The sequence below is a fragment of the Stegostoma tigrinum genome, chromosome 10 (genome assembly GCF_030684315.1).
Source record: "Stegostoma tigrinum isolate sSteTig4 chromosome 10, sSteTig4.hap1, whole genome shotgun sequence".
NCBI classification, from domain to species: domain Eukaryota; kingdom Metazoa; phylum Chordata; class Chondrichthyes; order Orectolobiformes; family Stegostomatidae; genus Stegostoma; species Stegostoma tigrinum.
The window spans coordinates 66804193-66825648 of NC_081363.1; the positions used below are offsets into that span (position 1 = coordinate 66804193).

Consider the following 21456-nt stretch of genomic DNA (forward strand, 5'->3'; position numbering starts at 1 on the left):
AAAGACCATAAATGGTAACTATTACCATAAGTATAAATTTAAAAAAAAAGTGTTTTGACTTCTTATTTGGTATTGTTATTTATGTATACATTGTACTTGAAGTTTTTCACTGTAAAGCATTATACATTTTTTTCACTTCACTCCCTTTACATATTAAATTTCTGGATGAGCATTCAGCACATTGACCAGTAAAGTCATCATAGACCCAGGAAACCATAGAGCTGTTCTCTCATCAGAATGAAGTGGTGGTTTAACCTGAGGGTTATCATGCCTCAGGGGAAGGGAGATGTTGAAAAGTAGGACTTTCAAGGTGACCTCAGCCAGCATAGGCATTCAGCCTGTACTATTGGGCATTGTTAAACGAGCCGTCCACACAACTGAGCTAACTGATTAATCAGTACAATGGGCTGGAGCACCAATGTTCAGTGATGCAAATTTATAGAATGTGGGTTACTCTCTGTAAAGCTCCATATTATTCATATCCTCATCTTAACTATTTTACTCTGAGGAGGTGTGGAATAGAGCCCAGCATCTTCCTCACAATGGGAATGACAACCATCCTTGAGTTTGTTTCACACTGAAAACAGCACACCTCAGAACATCCCAGATGTTCTCTCATATATGCAGAGCACAACATTTGGAGTGTCAAGGGAAAGAACTCAGACATATAACTGGTATATGAAAGAAAAAAATAGTTTGCAGATGACACTACTTTAGCAGTAAGCACAGAAGAAAGATTACAAGCATGTGTTACTGGGTTTGTAACAGCAGTCATGACCTTTGGAATGAAACTGACTATTAACAAAATTAAAGTTAGACTTATCTGAAATCAAAACACATTTGCATATTCATAGAAGTAAGATATTAGAATAAGGACAAAACATTCAAGCATTTGGAAGTATAGTATCTGTAAATGGAAGATGTAATAAAGAAAGAACAGCAATGAAGCCATTGGGAGAGGCCATATTTGATAAGAATGGATGGTTGCAAACTGGAAAACTGAACAACCCAAAAAGCCACTTGTAATGAACTTGATTTGGAGTGTTCTGTATAGATTTGAGACTTGGACATTACAGATACAGTCCAACTTGCTAAACAGCTTTGAAATGGGGCTTGTAAGAAAATTGAAAGTACCAGTTATACAGAAAACAGAACAAATAATTAAGTGCTAAGAAAAGTGAATTAAACTTACTGAACTTAATCAGGAAACGTCAGAGAGTCTGGGTAGGACACAACGTTAAAGGAAACAGATGAGTAAGAGATATGATGGAGGAAAGATGTCAAGGGAAAAAAGGAAAGAAGTGGATGTCAACACTATATAGGTTCAAAAATGAAGTAGGCTAATTAAAAGACTGGTACAGGATAACGAGACATGGAAAGATCATTATGAACTCTGGGCCTAATTTGAGCAAAGCATAAATAATGACGATGACGAGTGATAAAAACAAAGTTAAAGCAAAAGATAGTGATGAATAACCAGGCTGTTTGTTCTGTTCATGGTGGATTGGTCTTCATTTTAGAATAAAAATATTAAGTTGCAGGTTTCATTGCAAAGCAAAAGCTATTCATACCAGTGTCTATGTTCTCAAACTTGTGACCTTCATTACACAATATGAATTCAAAATAATATTAGCTAAATTTAATTAAATGAATTTGGGTTTGATGTCATTGCAAATATTTTCAAAATTTGAGCAGTGAGTTTGTATCAAATGCTCAAAAAGTGGGAGCCAACACATTTTTTTTTAAACCAGCTCTCTTGAGGTTTGTGAAGGATACATTTTAAAGGAGTTGGGAAGAAACATCACATTCTCATTTAACTGCATGAGTGTGGAAAACATACACAACAGTGGAGCCACATACTCACTGAGAATGTAACGCAGCCTATTTGTCTTGCTGCTCTGCTATATGCTATAAGCATGACAGTTTTGCTTGCTATGGCCAGGCATCATTAGTAGAAATTAATTAGTTTGAGTCAATAATATTAAACAATGTATATATGAATGCTTATTGTACATTGTAATTGTTTTCCTCATTTTCTGGCAAATACTGCAGGCTTTTGTTGAACTAGCTTATCTTCAGAGCCTCATCCAGTTCTGGTAAACAAAACCAAGAAGTCATAAAGATTTTGTAGTTGAATAGAATCAGATTTCATTCCAAGCGTTTTATATGCCATGTTAACTCTTAGTACACAAATAAAATCTACCTTCCTAAGTACTCAGCTCCATTTTATTCTCACTAGGAATTTGTTTCTTGCTGTGATTTTAATACATTGCTCACTCCTGTGGTTTCTTTTCCATCATAAAATGTACTTAATTTACGACTAAAGGGCTCAAACACATCATTCACCAACAACACTTCAAAACACATTGTACAACTGTGCATGAATCAAATAGGGCGAGTTCATGTAATTTCTGTTAATTAAATCAAAGATTACATATTCAACTGTGAATTCCTTTAAGAACATTCTGATCAGTTCTTGCAATCAGCATTACTAAATACCGTTTAGCATTATGAATTGTTAGTGCTTGCTCTCCCAATACAACCTCAAGTTAAATTCATATGCGATGTTGTTTTACAGAAAAAGACAATCAATAGCATTCTAATGAATCAAACTTATAACAATTCAATCTACCTCAAAGATTCTCCTTTATAAAAGGTATTTTGGATGATCTACACCAACTCACCCACCAAATCATCAGAATACCTACAAAATAGCTCATGCGTTTTATTAGATCCCAATAAAGTCATCACTGTTTACAAAAGACATTCTTCATAATATGTACTATCAACCTTTTAATCCTCTTAAATTTATATGAATTCAGTGTATTTAGTTGAAACATAATTAACAGGAAACAAGAACAGTTTTAATTGAGGTAGAAATAAGGTAGATCTCCGCTTGTGATTTAATTAATAGTGTCCTCATCTTTACAAAATGGGACAGAATGGCTGATATTATTTTGGATTAAAAAATCCAGAAATTGCTGGAGAAGCAATTCTTTTCCTGTTTTTGAATCTGTTTTTGATTATGATTTTCAGCATCTGAAGTTCTTTGTTTTATCTTTATATTCATTTTGAACACTTTGAATTCAAAAGACATTATGTCAATATGTCTCAATTGGAACATTTATGTTAGAATTGTTTGTATCAAAACACGTACATCATGGTTGACATGCTTTTGAAGTTAGACCAAGTCTGTGTATCGACCTGATTTAATTTTCTGTACTTATTCTGATTCCAAGTAGTTTTCAAATATTAGAACTTGTCCAAGCTAAAGTTTAAACTCTTAGCCAAACTTAGCAGCTCCCAGGTCACTTACAAGCTCAGTGGCCTGTTGTGAGCATCTAACTTGTATTGCTAATGGTAACAGGTCTTTTTGAAGAAGGTACTTGCACGATGGATGGTCGAATGAATACAGGCTCTCGGCAACAATTCTAGCTCAGTCGCTTTTCAATTACTTACTGGAACCAATTAAGATCATGACAAAAGTTTGATCAAGTTTAGTTTCCAATTCAGAATTATATATCAAACCTCCACCATACAAAAAAAAGAACTGTGGATGCTGTAAATCAGGAACAAAAACAGAATTTGCTGGAAAAGCTCAGCAGGTCTGGCAGCATCGGTGAAGAAAAAATCAGAGTTAACATTTCAGGTCCGGTGACCCTCCCTCAGAGTTAACATTAATTCTGACTTTTTTTCTCAACAGATGCTACCAAACCTCCACCATGTTCTTTTCAATACTACAGGATGCACTTCACAACAATTTACCATAAGAATTCTGTTTATATTTTGCGAAGAAAATAGTTACATTTCTATTTATTTTCTTCATACTCCTAAAGCACTGGCTATGCCGTTATTCAGTGTTTTGAGATCAAATCAACGTGGTGTTGTGCAACACTATCCAGAACTACTAACACAAAATATTGTGCAAAATTATCCACAACATTTAATATGCAACTAAAAGGACGATGACATTCGCTGAACTGCTCTTCAGCAGTGATTCAATATGTTCAGGCATAACACATTTCTATCGCCATTGTTTTACTGTCAATTTTGTTAACATTTGTTATTCTTTACCTGGGTCTTCCAATCTATATTCCTATGCCAACTGTAACAGAAGCATAAGCTGATAAACATAGATGTTAACAAATTGGTAATTTTATTCTAAAGTGCACCAAGAAATCTCTACAGACAATGCTTTTGATTGAAAGCAACAAAAGCCTGATAGGGGCATTTCATGACAATCGTAAATCCACGATGATTTCTTAGTGAAATGTAACAGATCTTGCTACACTGTTAACAGACACGAATGGATTACTTTTATATAAGCCAAAGAAAACGTGGGTCTTCCCAACAGTGCAACTGAGACATCAAATGTGTTAACTTTAGAAGCTTATCCAACTGAAACATACCATAGCCATTTCATTAACGTTCTATACATTTGCATAAAAAAGATTAAGTCAATAGCAGCAATACAGTAGCAGTATTCTTGCTTACAGCACACATTAACATACTCAGCCAACTGTAGGAAATTACCCGTGTGGATTAACATCATAATATTGTTTATGAGAGACAGTTTACAATTTTGCTGCACCTGGCACATAGAAGATCTTTACTTAATATTGCCAAATAGTTCATACAAATTATAATGATTATGTCCTTATATTATTAGTGTTCTATATTTCAATGTAAAGAATCTTTAAAATGCAGTTTAACATTATAATATGGAGGTGCTGGTGTTGGACTGGGGTGGTTCACCTGACGAAGGAGTAATACTCGAAAGCTTGTGATTACAAAGAAATTAATTGGACTATAACTGGGTGTTGCTGAAAATTATGTTTGCAAAGATCTAGGATTTTGTCCCATTTTCTTTGGTGATTGAACATATATTCTATTACCTCTTGCAGTGTGTATTATTTTTTGGAACAGTATATCTGAATTACATTTTTTTGGCCCAAAATAAAAACTGTAAGTATTTATGTTTGCATAATAAGGTTTAAACAAAACATCTATTTCTTTACCACACAATGTTAATTGTACATCATGGTTAGAATGTTAATTGTATAAAATGAATAAAATTAACATCTTTTCATCAAGAAACCACATGTTTAGGAAATCAATAACTAAATGTCACCACATGTGAAGAAGAAAGAATCAATTAAATTGATTAGAGTGATATGCTCAGGCCTCTTTACTAAATTAAAATAAGAAAAACATTTTGATGAGGTTTAATTCAACACATTTCATTCACAATTTCTTTGCTTTGTGTTGGAAGGCCGAATTCCTTAGATATGGTGAGTAAGTTGTTCAACTGATGCTTTTTTTTAAAGTGCAAGCCGAGACAGTAAATTCTGGCAGGTTATGAGAGGTCAATGACAGGCCTCATGGCTGAGATCAGTCCTGCTCTCACACATTCCAGAAGGGGTCACCATTTAGCAATCATACGTGACAATTCAGGCTAGTGTTACCCCTCATCAGCTCAAAGACACTGGACTCTTCCAGTACCCTTCCTGTTACCCTGTCTGTGGACAGCAGACTTAAAACAAACCAAGAATTGAATCTGGCGCAATCATGTTCTCTGTGGTTATTAATGCACTTAACCATGAAAGGAACTCAGAGGTTCTGACTTGATCTGTAAAGGCATAATATAGTAAGCAACGTTCACTACTATAATCCTATATATATTACACATATTGGATTTCTATCCTTTGTATATCACATTGTTTTACTTAAAATAATTCTATTTTGAATAATCATTTTTAAAACACTTCGAGATAGTCAACTGTCCAAATTGATATTTTTATAAAATATACTCTTAATTCTAAAGGTATAGTAAATATTATCTATTAATCTGTTTTCTTTCTGGTAGATGAATCAAGCTGCTATGTCATTCATATGACATGTATACTATACAAAAATACATTAGATGTAAATGTTCAGCAATAGATTTTGCTGAACAAAATGCAATATAGTGCTATCTAGCTATATCTACTTATTTTTGAATGGCTACTTCTCCCTTCTGTATTTCTTTTGCATTCATTAATTCATCACACAATATATATTAGCTCTTTAATAACGAGATAACTATTTTATGTGTGGAGTAAAACTACAGCTGTTAATAATAGATTTATTGACTTTGAATTTGTTATCCGAATTTTAAATTGATAAATGTGCTAATAGTAGAAGGTGTTTTTTTCCCTCCCAAACATTAACAATGCATTTTTTTTCTCAAAATCTTGCTAAGATCAATTGAGTATACCAAAATAAATTTAAAAAGATTGAAGCAAAATCTATTTTAGGGGCTGTAAAATATAAAGAATTGAATAGTTATTGCTATTAAGCTCCATTTTCATTTACTTAGCTCTACGCTCTACTTCACACTGTCACAATTGCCCTGCATCCATCTTCCTGGGAACTAAATCAAATATTTTACTTATTAATTTTGGCCAGAACATATTGGCAAAACCAGGTCTACAGTTGAAAATCAAGAATATATAAAATAATAAAAGAATATTTGCAAGCCTTCTTAACATTGTATAAGAATTACTACAAAACCCTTGGGCCATGGAGCTCCACATCTTCAAATTGCAGAATACATACAGTTGTTTGCCAGGTCATTTCAAAAGTATTGTAGATCTTCTACAGGTTAGGGTCAGTTTGCAATATAGCTGACATCTGATTGTTGGAAGCTGTGTAGGCTGACATGTTAATTAGAGATTTTCACAAAGGCAGAAGGTCAAGATCTCAAGTGCATTCAAAGTTTTCGTGAAAGGAAGAAAGATATTGAAGAGTTTGAAAGGATTGAAATTCCTAAGAATGAAAAGCAGGGAGAACATGAATGATGAGCACAAAGGTATTAGCTTTAGGCAGTAGTTGTGAATTTAACACAAAGTTTCGCCAGCAGTAAATTTGGTCTCTCCAAAATTCCTAGATTTCTTTGCATCAGTGATAGTATAAAGGAAACAATTTATATTCATCAGGCTTAGATCCTACAAGTTATCATTAGCACTCACTGTTGCCTGGAGACAAACTAGAGTCCTGTCCTATGATTAGTACACCATCCAGACTAGCAGTTATGAAGCAATCTTTTATGGGAGTGGCAGCCAAAAGCCCACTTTCAATCAGATGGAGAAACAATGAGAAATTGGGTAATGGGGCATTGAAAAAACTCTGGTGACCATCCAGGCCTCAGATCCTGTTGAAAACTGCCTTTGCTCAAAATGTGAGTGACCATTCAAGCTCGTTACATTTCATGTAACTGTTGGCTTTAACGTTATTCACACTACTCCTTGATATTACAGGCAAAAAATTCAGTTCTAATTGAATTACCTCTTGACAGAGCTGAAAGAGAGAAAGAAAAAAGAATACCCAGTGGGCATTGATGTGTTTCAATTCCAAATCACCTTTTTTTTCTTGAAACACGAACAGGTTTGACTTTGACTTACTTTTTCAATAGGTTTCCAGGTGCACAGTAGATACTCTATATCCTGGAAGCCAATTTGCATTGTATTGAGGGGGATATTACAGAGTTGGTTTATTTAATTGGTTGGTCGAACAGATTTTGTCCTGTGTTACAATGAGATGCAGGAAACATTAAACAGAATAAGCAATTGCAAAAAAACTTAACATTTACATTGTTCTTGAACTTTGTAGCAGCTCCAGCTAGAACAATATACAATTTCAATGTTTGATTAAATTTTTAAGAACATTGCGTCTAACCCTAAGTCACCTTGTAGTACAATATATTATAATACACTGAGGCTCGAAGAGACAGAACATCTTTTGGAAGCAATAGTATGTTGAATTTTTATAGATTTCAGAATTCCTTTGTTGGATTTCTGTAGGATATACCATAATTAGACATAACTCGAACTAAACATTGAAATTTCACTTTGGTGAGAGTAGAACATATACATCCTGTGATAAATATAATCAAGAATGCATGAAGGCTCAATACACATCATCATGGAATTAGAAACTTCCTTGGCATGTTGACATTGGGGAATAAGCAGCATGAAGAAATATCCTTCAAATTCTGAACGAATTCAATAATCGAGTCACAGGACACGTTTTCTTTGAGGTTTCCATCAGTCAGCGATGACACTTGCCTCCCTTTGGCGTAGTCTTTCTTTCTGTTTCATAAAACAACAAAAAAGCTCATCGTCATTTACAAACCTTGGACTACAACTCTGTGAATTGCAAAATCCACATTGATTTAATTAACTAGGTTGTTCAGCTGGATTTGAAAAATAGTTACATTTACAATCCAAGATTGAAAACTGCCTTTCAACTCAAATGGCATATGTCCAAAATAACTAATTTGCAATGTTGTAATGCTGATTTCATTATTTGTCTTTTACATTTTATTCCTATATTAAGATCATAGAAGGAAGACACAGCATTGTGATTTTTTTTTAAAACAACAAACATTGCAGACTTAGAGGCTGTGGCTATGACTTAACATAATTTTTGTCTTCTTATTACCCAGTCATAGCTAACACATTTTAAAATTGGTTGAAGTTGCTAGAGACGAATCATTCCATCCCCAGAATAGTGCTGCAGAAATTCCTCAGGGCAACCATCTCCAGCTGCTTCACCAATAAGCTTGCTTCCAACCATGAACGATCAGCATGGGTATGTTTGTTGGCGACAGCACTGTTCAGCACCATATGTACATCTCAGGTCCGAAAGCATGTTTTCATATGCAGCTAGGCCCAGACAACACTCATGTTCAGGTTAATATGTGGAAAGTAACATTCACACAAAATAAGTGTCATCTACTAGAGAGAAAATCTAATCATCTGTTCACATTCAATGCATTACTATCACCGAATATTCCACCATAAATATATTGCTTGTTATCACTGGCCAGAAAGTTAAATGGACTAGCCATATAGCCACCAAGAATACGGGAGCAAGTCAAGGCTGGGAAATTTGCAATAGCTCACCTTCTAGCTTCCCTAATCCTAGATAACAAAGTGTGAAGCTGGATGAACACAGCAGGCCAAGCAGCATCTCAGGAGCACAAAAGTTGATGTTTCAGGCCTAGACCCTTCAACAGAGAGGAGCATGGGGAGGGTTGTGAAATAAATAGGGAGAGGGGGAGGCAGACCGAAGATGGATAGAGGTGAAAATAGGTGGAGAGCAGAGTATAGGTAGGGAGGTGGGGAGGAGATAGGTCAGTCTGGGGAGGACGGACAGGTCAAGGAGGTGGAATGAGGTTCGGAGGTGGGAAATGGAGGTGCGGCTTGAGGAGGGAGAAGGGGATGGGTGAGAGGAAGAACAGGTTAGGGAGGCGGGGACGAGCCGGATTGGTTGTGTGATGCAGTGGGGAGAGGGGACGAGCTGGGCTGGTTTTGGGATGCAGTGGGGTACGGGGAGATTTTGAAGCTTGTAAGTCCACATTGATATCATTGGGCTGCAGGGTTCCCAAGCGGAATATGAGTTGCTGTTCCTGTAACCTTCGGGTGGCATCATGGTGGCACTGCAGAAGGCCCATGATGCACATGTCGTCTAAGGAATGGGAGGGGGAGTTAAAATGGTTCGCGACTGGGAGGTGCAGTTGTTTATTGTGAATCGAGCGGAGATGTTCTGCAAAGCGGTCCCCAAGCCTCCGCTTGGTTTCCCCAATGTAGAGGAAGCCACACCGGGTACAATGGAAACAGTATACCACATTGGCAGATGTGCAGGTGAACATCTGCTTAATGCAGAAAGTCATCCTGGGGCCTGGGATGGGGGTGAGGGAGGGTGTGTGGGGGCAAGTGTAACACTTCCTGCGGTAGCAGGTGCCGGGTATGGCCCGGTTGGAGGGGAGTGTGGAGCGGACAAGGGAGTCATGGAGAGAGTGGTCTCTCTGGAAGGCAGGCAAGGGTGGGGATGGAAAAATGTCTTGGATGGTGGGGTCGGATTGTAGACGGTGGAAGTGTGGGAGGATGATGCATTGTATCTGGAGGTTGGTGGGGTGGTCTGTGAGGACAAGGGGGATTCTCTTAGGGCAGTTATGGCAGGGGCGGGGTGTGAGGTATGTGTTGCGGGAAATGCGGAAGACGCGGTCAACGGCGTTCTCGATCACTGCCGGAGGAAAGTTGCGGTCCTGGAAGAACGTGGACATCTGGGATGTGCAGGAGTGGCAGAGATAATGGGAACTGCAGATGCTGGAGATTCCAAGATAATAAAATGTGAGGCTGGATGAACACAGCAGGCCAAGCAGCATCTCAGGAGCACAAAAGCTGACGTTTCGGGCCTAGACCCTTCATCAGAGAGGGGGATGGGGGGAGGGAACTGGAATAAATAGGGAGAGAGGGGGAGGCGGACCGAAGATGGAGAGTAAAGAAGATAGGTGGAGAAGGTGTGGGTGGGGAGGTAGGGAGGGGATAGGTCAGTCCAGGGAAGACGGACAGGTCAAGGAGGTGGGATGAGGTTAGTAGGTAGCTGGGGGTGCGGCTTGGGGTGGGAGGAAGGGATGGGTGAGAGGAAGAACCGGTTAGGGAGGCAGAGACAGGTTGGACTGGTTTTGGGATGCAGTGGGTGGGGGGGAAGAGCTGGGCTGGTTGTGTGGTGCAGTGGGGGGAGGGGATGAACTGGGCTGGAGGCTTGGGGACCGCTTTGCAGAACACCTCCGCTCAGTTCGCAACAAACAACTGCACCTCCCAGTCGCAAACCATTTCCACTCCCCCTCCCATTCTCTTGATGACATGTCCATCATGGGCCTCCTGCACTGCCACAATGATGCCACCCGAAGGTTGCAGGAACAGCAACTCATATTCCGCCTGGGAACCCTGCAGCCATATGGTATCAATGTGGACTTCACCAGTTTCAAAATCTCCCCTTCCCCCACTGCATCCCTAAACCAGCCCAGTTCATCCCCTCCCCCCACTGCACCACACAACCAGCCCAGCTCTTCCCCCCCACCCACTGCATCCCAAAACCAGTCCAACCTGTCTCTGCCTCCCTAACCGGTTCTTCCTCTCACCCATCCCTTCCTCCCACCCCAAGCCGCACCCCCAGCTACCTACTAACCTCATCCCACCTCCTTGACCTGTCCGTCTTCCCTGGACTGACCTATCCCCTCCCTACCTCCCCACCCACACCTTCTCCACCTATCTTCTTTACTCTCCATCTTCGGTCCGCCTCCCCCTCTCTCCCTATTTATTCCAGTTCCCTCCCCCCATCCCCCTCTCTGATGAAGGGTCTAGGCCCGAAACGTCAGCTTTTGTGCTCCTGAGATGCTGCTTGGCCTGCTGTGTTCATCCAGCCTCACATTTTATTATCTGTGCAGGAGTGGAATGCCTCATCCTGGGAGCAGGTGCGGTGGAGGTGAAGGAATTGGGAATAGGGGACGGAAATTTTGCAGGGGGGTGGGTGAGAGGAGGTGTATTCTAGGTAGCTGTGGGAGTCGGTGAGCTTGAAGTGGACATCAGTTTCTAGCTGGTTGCCTGAGATGGAGACAGAGAGGTCCAGGAAGGTGAGGGATGTGTTGGAGATGGCCCAGGTGAACTTGAGGTTGGGGTGAAAGGTGTTGGTGAAGTGGATGAACTGTTCGAGCTCCTCTTGGGAGCAAGAGGCGGCGCCGATAGTCATCACTGTAACGGAGGAAGAGGTGGGGTTTGGGGCCAGTGTAGGTGCGGAAGAGTGACTGTTCCGCATAACCTACAAAGAGGCAGGCATAGCTTGGGCCCTTGTGTGTACCCATGGCCACCCACTTTGTCTGTAGGAAGTGGGAGGAATCGAAAGAGAAGTTGTTGAGGGTGAGGACGAGTTCGGCTAGGTGGATGAGGGTGTCGGTGGAGGGGGACTGGTCGGGCCTACGGGACAGGAAGAAGCGGAAGGCCTTAAGGCCATCTGCATGGGGAATGGAGGTGTAAAGGGACTGGACGTCCATGGTGAAAATGAGGCGTTGGGGGTCAGGGAGTTGGAAGTTCTCCTCTCAGTAAGTCTCCTCTCAGCTTCCCTAATCCTATCCATTTTCTATAAAATACAAGTCAGGAGTCTGATGGTGCCATCTCCACTTGTCAGGATGAGTGCAGGCTGCCTGTTTACACTCTCAGATGCCTCACCACCTTTCTCCTACCTCCCCTAAGAGCTGTGCCAGCCATTTCTCTCTCACTCGTTCCGTCCCTTTGTCTCATTCCAGGAGAAAATAGCGTGGCAAGAATCAAGGAGGGTGTTGGGCTTGACCTCTGTCTCATCACCCAGTATGAGGTCAGAATCCTTGTGTTTGTGGGACAGGGCTGTGATTGCTCATGTGAACAGTCAACAAATGTGCCAACAATCCAAAAAAAAAAGTCCATGTGTACCCCACGGAAAACATTTAATTGCTCCATCATCAGAATACCATAACTACAGTATGTACAATATCCAAGATGAGCTGCAGCAACTCACCAAGGCTCTTTCTGCAGCACCTTGCAAACTCATGTTTACTACCTAGAAAGACAAGGACATTAGATGCATGGGAACACCTCACTTCTAAGGCACCCAATATCCTGAGTTATTTCGCTGTTCCTGCATTGTTGTTGGATTAAAGTCCTGGAAGTTCCTTATTAACAGCAATGTAGATGTATCCTCACCAGATGGATACCACTACTTCTTCAAGGACAATTAGAAATTGGAAATAAATGCTACAACTGTTTCTGCCTCTGCTGGGTTCATCTTGTTGCTTGGTGATGTCTGAGATTTTGGCTGTGGGGCAGCACTTCTAATTTTAACACAAGGCCCCTAAATGTTAGTGAAGAGGACTTTGGAGTGTTGACAGGGCTGGGTGTGTCATTTGGTTTGTCATGCCTCCATCAGTGCAAGGTGGTCCATTCTGTACTATTCTATTTTGACATTTCTGTAGCAGTTTGGTATAATTGAGCAGCTTGCTAGGCCATTTGTGTTGCTTTCAATCACAAATAGACCAGATGAGGAAAGGAGAGTAGATTTATTCTCTGAAAAGTATAAGAGAACATAAAGGGTTTTTACAAAGGAAGTTCCAATGTACCAGTACGGAGACTAGCTTTTAATACCAGTTTTTGAAATTAAGACTAAATTTATTATAAATTCCATTGTTTGCCATGGTGAGATTTGAACCTGCATCTCTAGGGATATTTTATGGACCAATGGCCAACAGAAGCAGGTTGACAGCCTGATTTTCTGACAGGGACCTGGAGGTCCTGGTGAATGGGATGCCTGAGGAGATCACAGTATACAGCCTGCATGGCTAGTCCAAAGACCAAGATCAGTGCAGTAGGAGGAAAGCTAATGACCCACTGCACTCCTCAATAGTAGGCGCCACCATCTTCTCTCTTTTCAGTCACACTTACTTTCTCTCTGCTAGGATACCCACTTTCCACAAAGGCTCATTGTCCTTCATTCTCTTAAATAAATTCAAAACCTTCCCTTAAGTGTCCTCACCCAGCCCAACTCCCTTATAATACTAATCCTGAATTCCCTCCGTGCTGCCTGTTTACACTCTCAGATGCCTCACCGCCTTTCTCCTACCTCTCCTAACAGCTGTGCCAGCCATTTCTCTCTCACTCGTTCCATCCCTTTGTCTCATTCCACGAGAAAATAGCATGGCAAGAATCAAGGAGGGTGTTGGGCTTGACCTCTGTCTCATCACCCAGTACAAGGTCAGAATCCTTGTGTTTGCGGGACAGGGCTGTGATTGCTCATGCAGTGATCCTGAGGCGTCTATGGCCTGGAAATCATGTAAGACTCATTGTCAAGGGCTGAGTGACTCTCCTATCACCAGCACTGTCAGAGTAATCTTGACATGCCCAACTTCTAATCCCATTTTGCAACCCGTTTCCTTTCTTCTCCTCTGGGAACTAGCAGCCTCTGCACAGTTTCTGCGATGAAGAGGGCCCCTTCACCTCCGAGGAAGCAGTCACTGATTCCTCTGCAGTATGTACATTGGCTGGATTAGACTTGGTAGCACATGTTGATCGACGCATCACAGCATGCGGGCATCTGGCTGGCTCTGAGGTCAGGCTGGCAGTTGTCATGGAGATCCAGGTCCAGCACACGCAGAGTGGGGCTGGATATGTGCACTGATCTACACTCTATTGCTGCAGTCACTAATACTCGTCATCATTGGCAAAGTAACAGGGGTATGGAGTGATCTGACCTCACTCCAGTTGCCTGTTCAACACAAGGAGTACAACAGAAACAGGAGGAAGAATCACATGCAAGCACCCAGAGGTCTCCTCTCAGGACAAACCCATCCAGCTCCAGCCTGCCTGCAGTGCCTAACCCTGTGGGTGTTTAAGTAGAGGAAGGTGAACCTTTACACTATCAAATGCCCCCAAGGTCTCTTGACCGAAACTCCAAGGTCAACTCCCTCCACCTCAACTGCATTTGGTATGCTTGCCTTTACTGGTCAATGCATTGAGTATAGGTTTAGGAGGTCATATTGCAGCTGTACAGAACATTGGTGAGGCCACTTTTGGAACACTGCGTTCAATTCTGGTCTCCCTGCTATAGGAAGGATGTTGCAAAACTTGAAAGAGTTCAGAAACTTCAAAAAGAATGTTGCCAGATTGAAAGGTTTGAATTATAGGCAGAGACTGAATAGTCTGGAGCTATTTTCTCTGGAGAGTTGGAAGCTGAGGGGTGACATTACAGAGGGTTACAAAATCATGACGGGCACAGGTAGGATGAATAGCCAAGATCTTTTTTGCCTAGGGAAGGGAGTCCAAAACTGGATGGCGTAGATTTAAGATGAGAAGGAAAAGATTAAAAAGGGCCCTAAGGGGCAACATTTTCATACAGAGGGTGGTTCGTGTGTAGGACGAGCTGCTAGAGGAAGTGGTGGAGGCTGGTACAATAACAACACTTAAAAGGCATCTGGGTAGGTAGATGAATGGGAAGGGTTTAGAGTGATATGGGCCAAATGCTGGCAAATGGGACTAGATTAATTTAGGATACATGGTCGACATGGACGAGTTGGACAGAAGAACCAGTTTCCATGCGGTGGAGCTCTATGACTTTATTGTTGTCATGTGTACAGAGGTACAATGAAAAATGTTGCCTTACATGCTTCACAGGTAGATCCTACTATAAAAGTGCAACCATAACAGAACAGAGTGCAGGATACAATGTTACATTTGCCGAGGAGGCACATACAGAGATCTACATTAACATATGCGTGCTAATCCTGTGTGTTAAATGGCCTCGTGGCAGCATTAAAGTGCTCCATAGTGGAATACCCAAGTTCACAACTCTGCTTTAAGTGGGTCAAAGATGTGCCATTATAATGTGGTGAGGCCGGTGTGCATCTGATGCAACTTTCTCAGGCGAAGGATACAGCAGCTGCTGCCCATGGAGCATACCCTGAGTTGTTGGGGAGCACTGGCGAGATGGCAGTTTGGAGGAGAAAGAGCTGGAGCTGTCAGGTATCTGCTATGACTTTCACATTGAGAACTGTCACTGTCTATTTTCTCTCTGCTGCATGGGAGAATTGTAAATTATATGTAAATGAGGTGAGTATAAGAAATAATCAGATATAAATGCATGCAAAACATCTTTTCTTGATGGAAAGATTTTTCTCAGTACTTTTTGAAGTAGTGTGATGTGGATGCTTTATGAGACAGTGTGGCACTAGGAATTAAGGACATCTGTTTAATGATAACCTTCAGATTGTTACAGTCCTGGCAGAGCAGTGAAACTAGAGATCCAAAAGCCTGAAAACAAGAAGCATCGTCACTATTTCCCCCTGTGAAAATGGGAAAAAATGCAGACTTTAAAGAAAAAAATTCTCCCACAGAAATACCTAGGATGCATCTAGAGATAATCAGCTACTCAATCGAAGTTCAAGCACCGTGATGCAGTCAACGTTGTATCATTATTTCTTTAATCAAAAGAATCGTGAGAAATAACACTTTAGTCTTGTATGGGCTCTTGAACTATGTCACATACTTTTTCTGCTATATTTTTCCAATTATAGTATTCATGTCAAGCCTTCTGCTTCTTTTTTTCTCTCTCCTATTTCTGAATGATTTTAAAGGAACATAGTTTAAGTGTATAGAAATAGATTAGTAATTTTTTTTGCTATTTGTTAAAGAAAAGTTTGTTTCCTGCAAATTGACAAAATCTGGTGTGAATTGTATTTGTCCTGAACAGCAGTTAGACAGTCAAATTAATTATCTTACCCAATTCAATAGTTACACATTTGTGATGCTTTGTGTGATAATGGAGCTCAATTATTAGTGCACTCCTCCCAACTGAATCGTGAGCATAGACCCGATGATCAGACTACCTGGAGAGGCATATTCCCTTTAAATAATATGTCAGTAAGTGTACCAGGTGAATTCCAACATGTTTTACCCAATGAGTTAAGTTTTGGACTGTGTGCCTCTGATAAAACTTTAAATGCACCATTAATTCCTGATTTGAATGTGGACATGACAGATCCTCTTGCTTCCAGCGAGCATCTCAATTTAGCGAACACAGAAAATGTGGCAGACATGGTTCCAGCTGGTCAATAAAGGAAATGCTCATTTTTAGTGATACGCCTCCCAGCTCCTGCATCCATCTCACCAGCTACTTAGGTTGAAATTAACCCACATATTGCATGCTTACAAAATAAGAGATGTATTGCATAATTTCCAGATTGATTATTGAATTTAATTGAATTGATTATTGAAATTAATCTTATTTGTATCTTTACTCGAGACTGATTATGCAACACTCCAAATCCTTTGTGGTACAAACTGTCCACATGTTCAAATGCTGCAGCATATATTTACTAGCATTTAGTCACACAAAACAATTAAAAATTCCAAACTTTTAACAGTTTATCTTGATTATCTGAACAGGGCTACAATTAACTAGAACATTCTGTAACCAAAGTTCTGTATTCCCAAGACAGTAATGAGCCACACTTCAGAGCACAGAATTCTTTACCGTATCTGGAATTTGTAGCAGATAATTCAAAGACATTGGATAAAATTAGACAATTCCATTACATCAAATGGTCAGAATAATTGCTTGCAACTCTATGACAAGCTAAACAAAAAGTAAAATATTAATTTAGTAACAACTGAATCTATCGAGGCAGTTTTACAAACTTATTTACTTCAAGAAAAAGATTAGTATTTACAATGTGTTTCACAACCTCAGAACATCTCAAAGTACCTTACAGCCTGTGACCTTTTTTTCATGTGTAGTCAATGTTGTAATGTACTTTACAATGGCATTCGAGTAGATTAAACTGTAGCTAGATCAATGTCTACAAATAGGACAAGATTAGGTCACAATTTGTCTTGAAGCTTACAGTACTAAACTGGGTGGTGTGCCATAAGGATCAGTGCTGGGGCTTCAGCTATTTACAATCTATATATAAATGACTTAGATGAAGAGATTGAGAGTGACGTATTAATTCTGTCAATAATACAACTATGGTGTGAATGTAAGCTGTAAGGAGGAAACAGATAACCTGTCCATTTCGCTATGCTGTCTAAAGTGTCAGAGAAGTAAATGTAGGGAATTGTGAAGTTATTCAGTAGAAAGAATAAAGCAGCAGAATATTTTTATAAGCAGTGAAATTTGAAAACTTGAGCGTTTAGAAGGCTGTGGGGTGTAAGTGTACAAGGGGATTAAGTACACGAAAAGGAAGTCTTGCTGCAATTGTGCAAGGCAATGATGAGACAACAGCAAAGGCACTGTGTGCAGGTTTAGTTTCCATATATAAGGAAGGACATACTTCAATTGGAGTATGAGAGCAAAAATTCACTGGAACGGTTCCCGGGATGAATGGGTTGTCTTGTGATGAGTGGACACAGAAATTGGGTCTATGCTTTACGGAGTTAAGAAGACTGAGAGATGATCTTATTGAAACATACAAGGTGCAGAAGCTGCTTAGCAGGGTTGACAATGAAAGGTTGTGATCAGAGATAATGGGAACTGCAGATGCTGGAGAATCCGTGATAACAAAGTGTGAAGCTGGATGAACACAGCAGGAGCATCTCAAGCAGCATCTCAGGAGCACAAAAGCTGATGTTTCGGGCCTAGACCTTTCATCAGAGAGCTCTCTTGTTGCTTTGGCTGGGGAATCTAAAACATGGGACCACAGCTTCAGGATAAAAGGCTGATCTAGTGGGGTTGAGATGAGGAGGCATTTTTCAGACAGAAGGTTGTAAAGCGTTGGAATTCTCTACTATAGAAGTTTGTGGATGTTCCATCCCTCTTTGAATATATTTAAGCTCTGAGGCAGTCAAATTTTTGGCCTTTGGGAAAATTCAGGGATACAAGGTGCAAGTGGGCAGATGGATGTGAGGCGGATGATCAAACACGATTTTACTGAATGGCTGAACAGGCTTGAGGGACTCGAAGGTTCAGTTCTGCTTTTATTTCTTAGATTGTAATAAATTGACAACCAGCAATTCTTTCAACATTTACCCTGGTAAAACAATTGCATTATTTAAAATCTCTATTACATCTTATTTTAAACCTTTTTGTTCCGATTTAAAAGCCTCATAATTTTAATTCAGATTTGAACATTCATTCCCGGTTTCCGCCTCTGGAATCCTTTCCTTTGGGATGGCACGGTGGCTCAGTAGTTAGTACTGCTGCCTCACAATGCCAGGGACCCAGGTTTGATTCTCTATTTGGTCTGTGTTTGTGTAGAGTTTACACATTCTCCCTGGGTCTGCGTGGGTTTTCTCCAGGTGCTCCGGTTTCCTCCCACGGTCTTAAAATGTGCAGGCTAGGTAGGTTAGCCATGGAAAATGCAGGTTTTCAGGGGTAGGTTAAGAGAGTGAGTCTGAGTGTGATGCTCTTTGGAGGGTCAGTGTGAACCCAATGGGTTGAATGGTCTGCTTTCACACTGTAGGGATTCTACGATCTATAAGTCTGGTATCATTTCCCCAGGAAATATTCAGGCTGGCTATGCTGTATAATACAAATTCAACTAAATTCTTGTTTTAAATATCTTGTTAATATAATGTTTACGTAAAAATGAGCAGGATATGGAATTTGTTTTAGATGCATTTGTATTTAAGCATTGTATTTGAATGCTGAATCAGCATCAAATAGCTTTAGGGACACTGACATAGATAATCAGTAATCACAATCTTACCAGGCTGTTAGGATTTGTTTTCTTTGTTTCTACTTTCTTTTCCGAAGTTATCCTCTTTACAGACTGTTGAGCCTCCTTCAACCTGAAATAAGTTCATAAGAAACTAATAATTTATTTCAAGTCATTGCCTATATTTTCATTAACTATGATGAAATCATTCAGTACATGTTTAAAGCCACATTGCAAATACATACACAATGCTTATGTTTATGATTTTGCTGTAAACAATGAATATTTACCTCATAGGTGACAAAAGTATATTTTCTCAAATGCATGCAAGGTTGTCATTAAAGGAAATCAGAATTATTTTCAGAATCTCAAACAACTCTCAAAATAATAATAGATTCAAAGCTCAACTTTTCACAAACCATATTACTCAATTAAATTTTGGGGAATTTGAAATTAGTAAACAAAGATCACATTAGGAGAGAAAGTACCTTGAAACTTCACTATCCATTGTTCCTTGCACTCTCCTCATTCTTTGACCAATTCTTGGACAGTTTTATCATTTTACAACTGATTCAGAGTATGTGGCACCCACAAGGATTAAGACATTACATGCAGAATAGTTATAGTCGCAGACTCAAAGCATATGATGGGCTATCTAATCCAGCTGTCTGCAATATTCTTAGTGCAATAATATACTAAAGACCCTTGGAATGTTTCACTACAATTGCTACGTTCTGTTGAAAACAATCATCTATTTCAGCCAAGATTTAGCAGAATTGCAGTGAATTTCAGCCTTCACACATTTGACACCTCAGAATTAGAAAGGCACGTTGCCTGCAGCAGTATTGTATCAGATCAAATGACTGATATCAGATTCAATTTGGCCAAGCACTTTTCTCATGAATTGAGAATTCTGGCTCTATCCACATTCCAGAGCATTAATTACAGAATGCCAGGTTCCAGAATAAAAATGATTTCAAGTATCAACAGTGATTACCAAATAAGCAGCACTGCAAACTATAACATATACATAAAACTGAGTACACAAATAACAGACAGTACAAATTCCAACGATGCAATGCTAGCTGCACGCATTTTAACATCAGAACACATGAAAGTAGCCTCATCACTCATCAATCCACAAATATAGAAAGATTAAAAGAAAAGTCCATGACTGACAGTGATTCTCTTCAAAACTTCAGTGTCTCCAGAAGATAATTATAGGCGATTAAATTAATACAAATAATACCAATCCTCACTTCCCACTTAGTGGAAAAGTCACAAAGGACAAATAAGGACTTGGAAAAGGAATTTTGGTTTAGAAACTTTGCAACTCGGACCTTGCCTGAAAAACACAATCAATACAGTCTGACACACATTCTCCCCGTGTCTGTGTGGGTTTCCTCCGGGTGCTCCAGTTTCCTCCCACAGCCCAAAGATGTGCAGGCTAGGTGGACTGGCCATGCTAAATTGCCCATAGTGTTCAGGGGTGTGTGGGTTATAGGGGGATGGGGGTGGGCCTGGGTGGGATGCTCCATGGGGTGCTGTGGACTTGTTGGGCCAAAAGGGCCTGTTTCCAAACTGTAGGGAATCTAATCTAATCTAATCTAAAAGATGTTCATGAGATGAATCATTCTCATGGCTTTATCTGTGAAGAAAAAGGAAGAATGTTTTTGGCCTTTCTGAAAGCTGAAACTGCGCAATAATTTCTGGTTTATTAGTGTGACAACATCCAGATGCTGTAACTTAATAGACATTTATTCTGATTAACAAAATATTTAAAGTGCAAAATGGTTCAAATCATGGTGAAATTCAAAGTCAAAGGCTTGCATTTTCAGTCTCTAGTTGGGAGCATAGAATCGGAAAGCAGCCTGGAAGTTGGGGTTTTCATTTCACTGCGGCAGGGTTCCCAGGGGGATAGGCCAGTTGGCCCTGGAAAGAGAACAGAAGTTGTCAGGAGGAAAGAGATGGGTGTGAATGGCCTGCTTCCACACAGCAGTACCGTGTGGAAACTATGGAGAAAAATGAACCAGGAAAGCATCCTTTACCACTCATTCATCATAGACACCATACACCATCCATGTAACACGTCACCTCTCATAACCTGTTCCATGTCAACACAGACCTTGTTCATAACCCCATGACCCTTATATCCTCCAGGTGAAACTGTTCTTCTGTATTCACCCCAAAGAGCCCCTCATATCCTTCAAACCAATCAGTTTCCCAGTACTCAAACCTATGGTCGCCACCTAGCACCAATGCATGTCAACCCATACTCCCCACCCTTTGGCCTTTGCACCCATTATATGAACCATTAAAGATGAAATAAAATTGATTTTTTAGTGTTTATTGCGGACCACTATATTGAAAAAAAAATCATTCTTTAAAATATGCTTTTAAATTCCTCAACAGCTAATGCTTTATAACAAACATTTCATTAAAGTATGCAATCC

The 21456-nt window shown here is 40.1% G+C and overlaps 1 protein-coding gene across 4 annotated transcripts in view; it reads right to left on the minus strand.

Annotated features, from left to right (window-relative positions):
- Positions 1–3375: 3375 nt before the first annotated feature.
- The window catches only part of fmn1 (formin 1), a 389228-nt gene continuing 371147 nt past the window's right edge, over positions 3376–21456 (minus strand). For all 4 annotated transcript variants that reach the window (XM_048537805.2, XM_048537803.2, XM_048537804.2 and 1 more), the window contains 2 exons: positions 19055–19136; positions 3376–8129 (listed from right to left, as the gene is read on the minus strand). In XM_048537805.2, the coding sequence (XP_048393762.1) occupies positions 8085–8129; positions 19055–19136 (127 nt within the window). In that variant the 3' untranslated portion in view covers positions 3376–8084. The remainder of the gene's footprint in view (positions 8130–19054; positions 19137–21456) is intronic.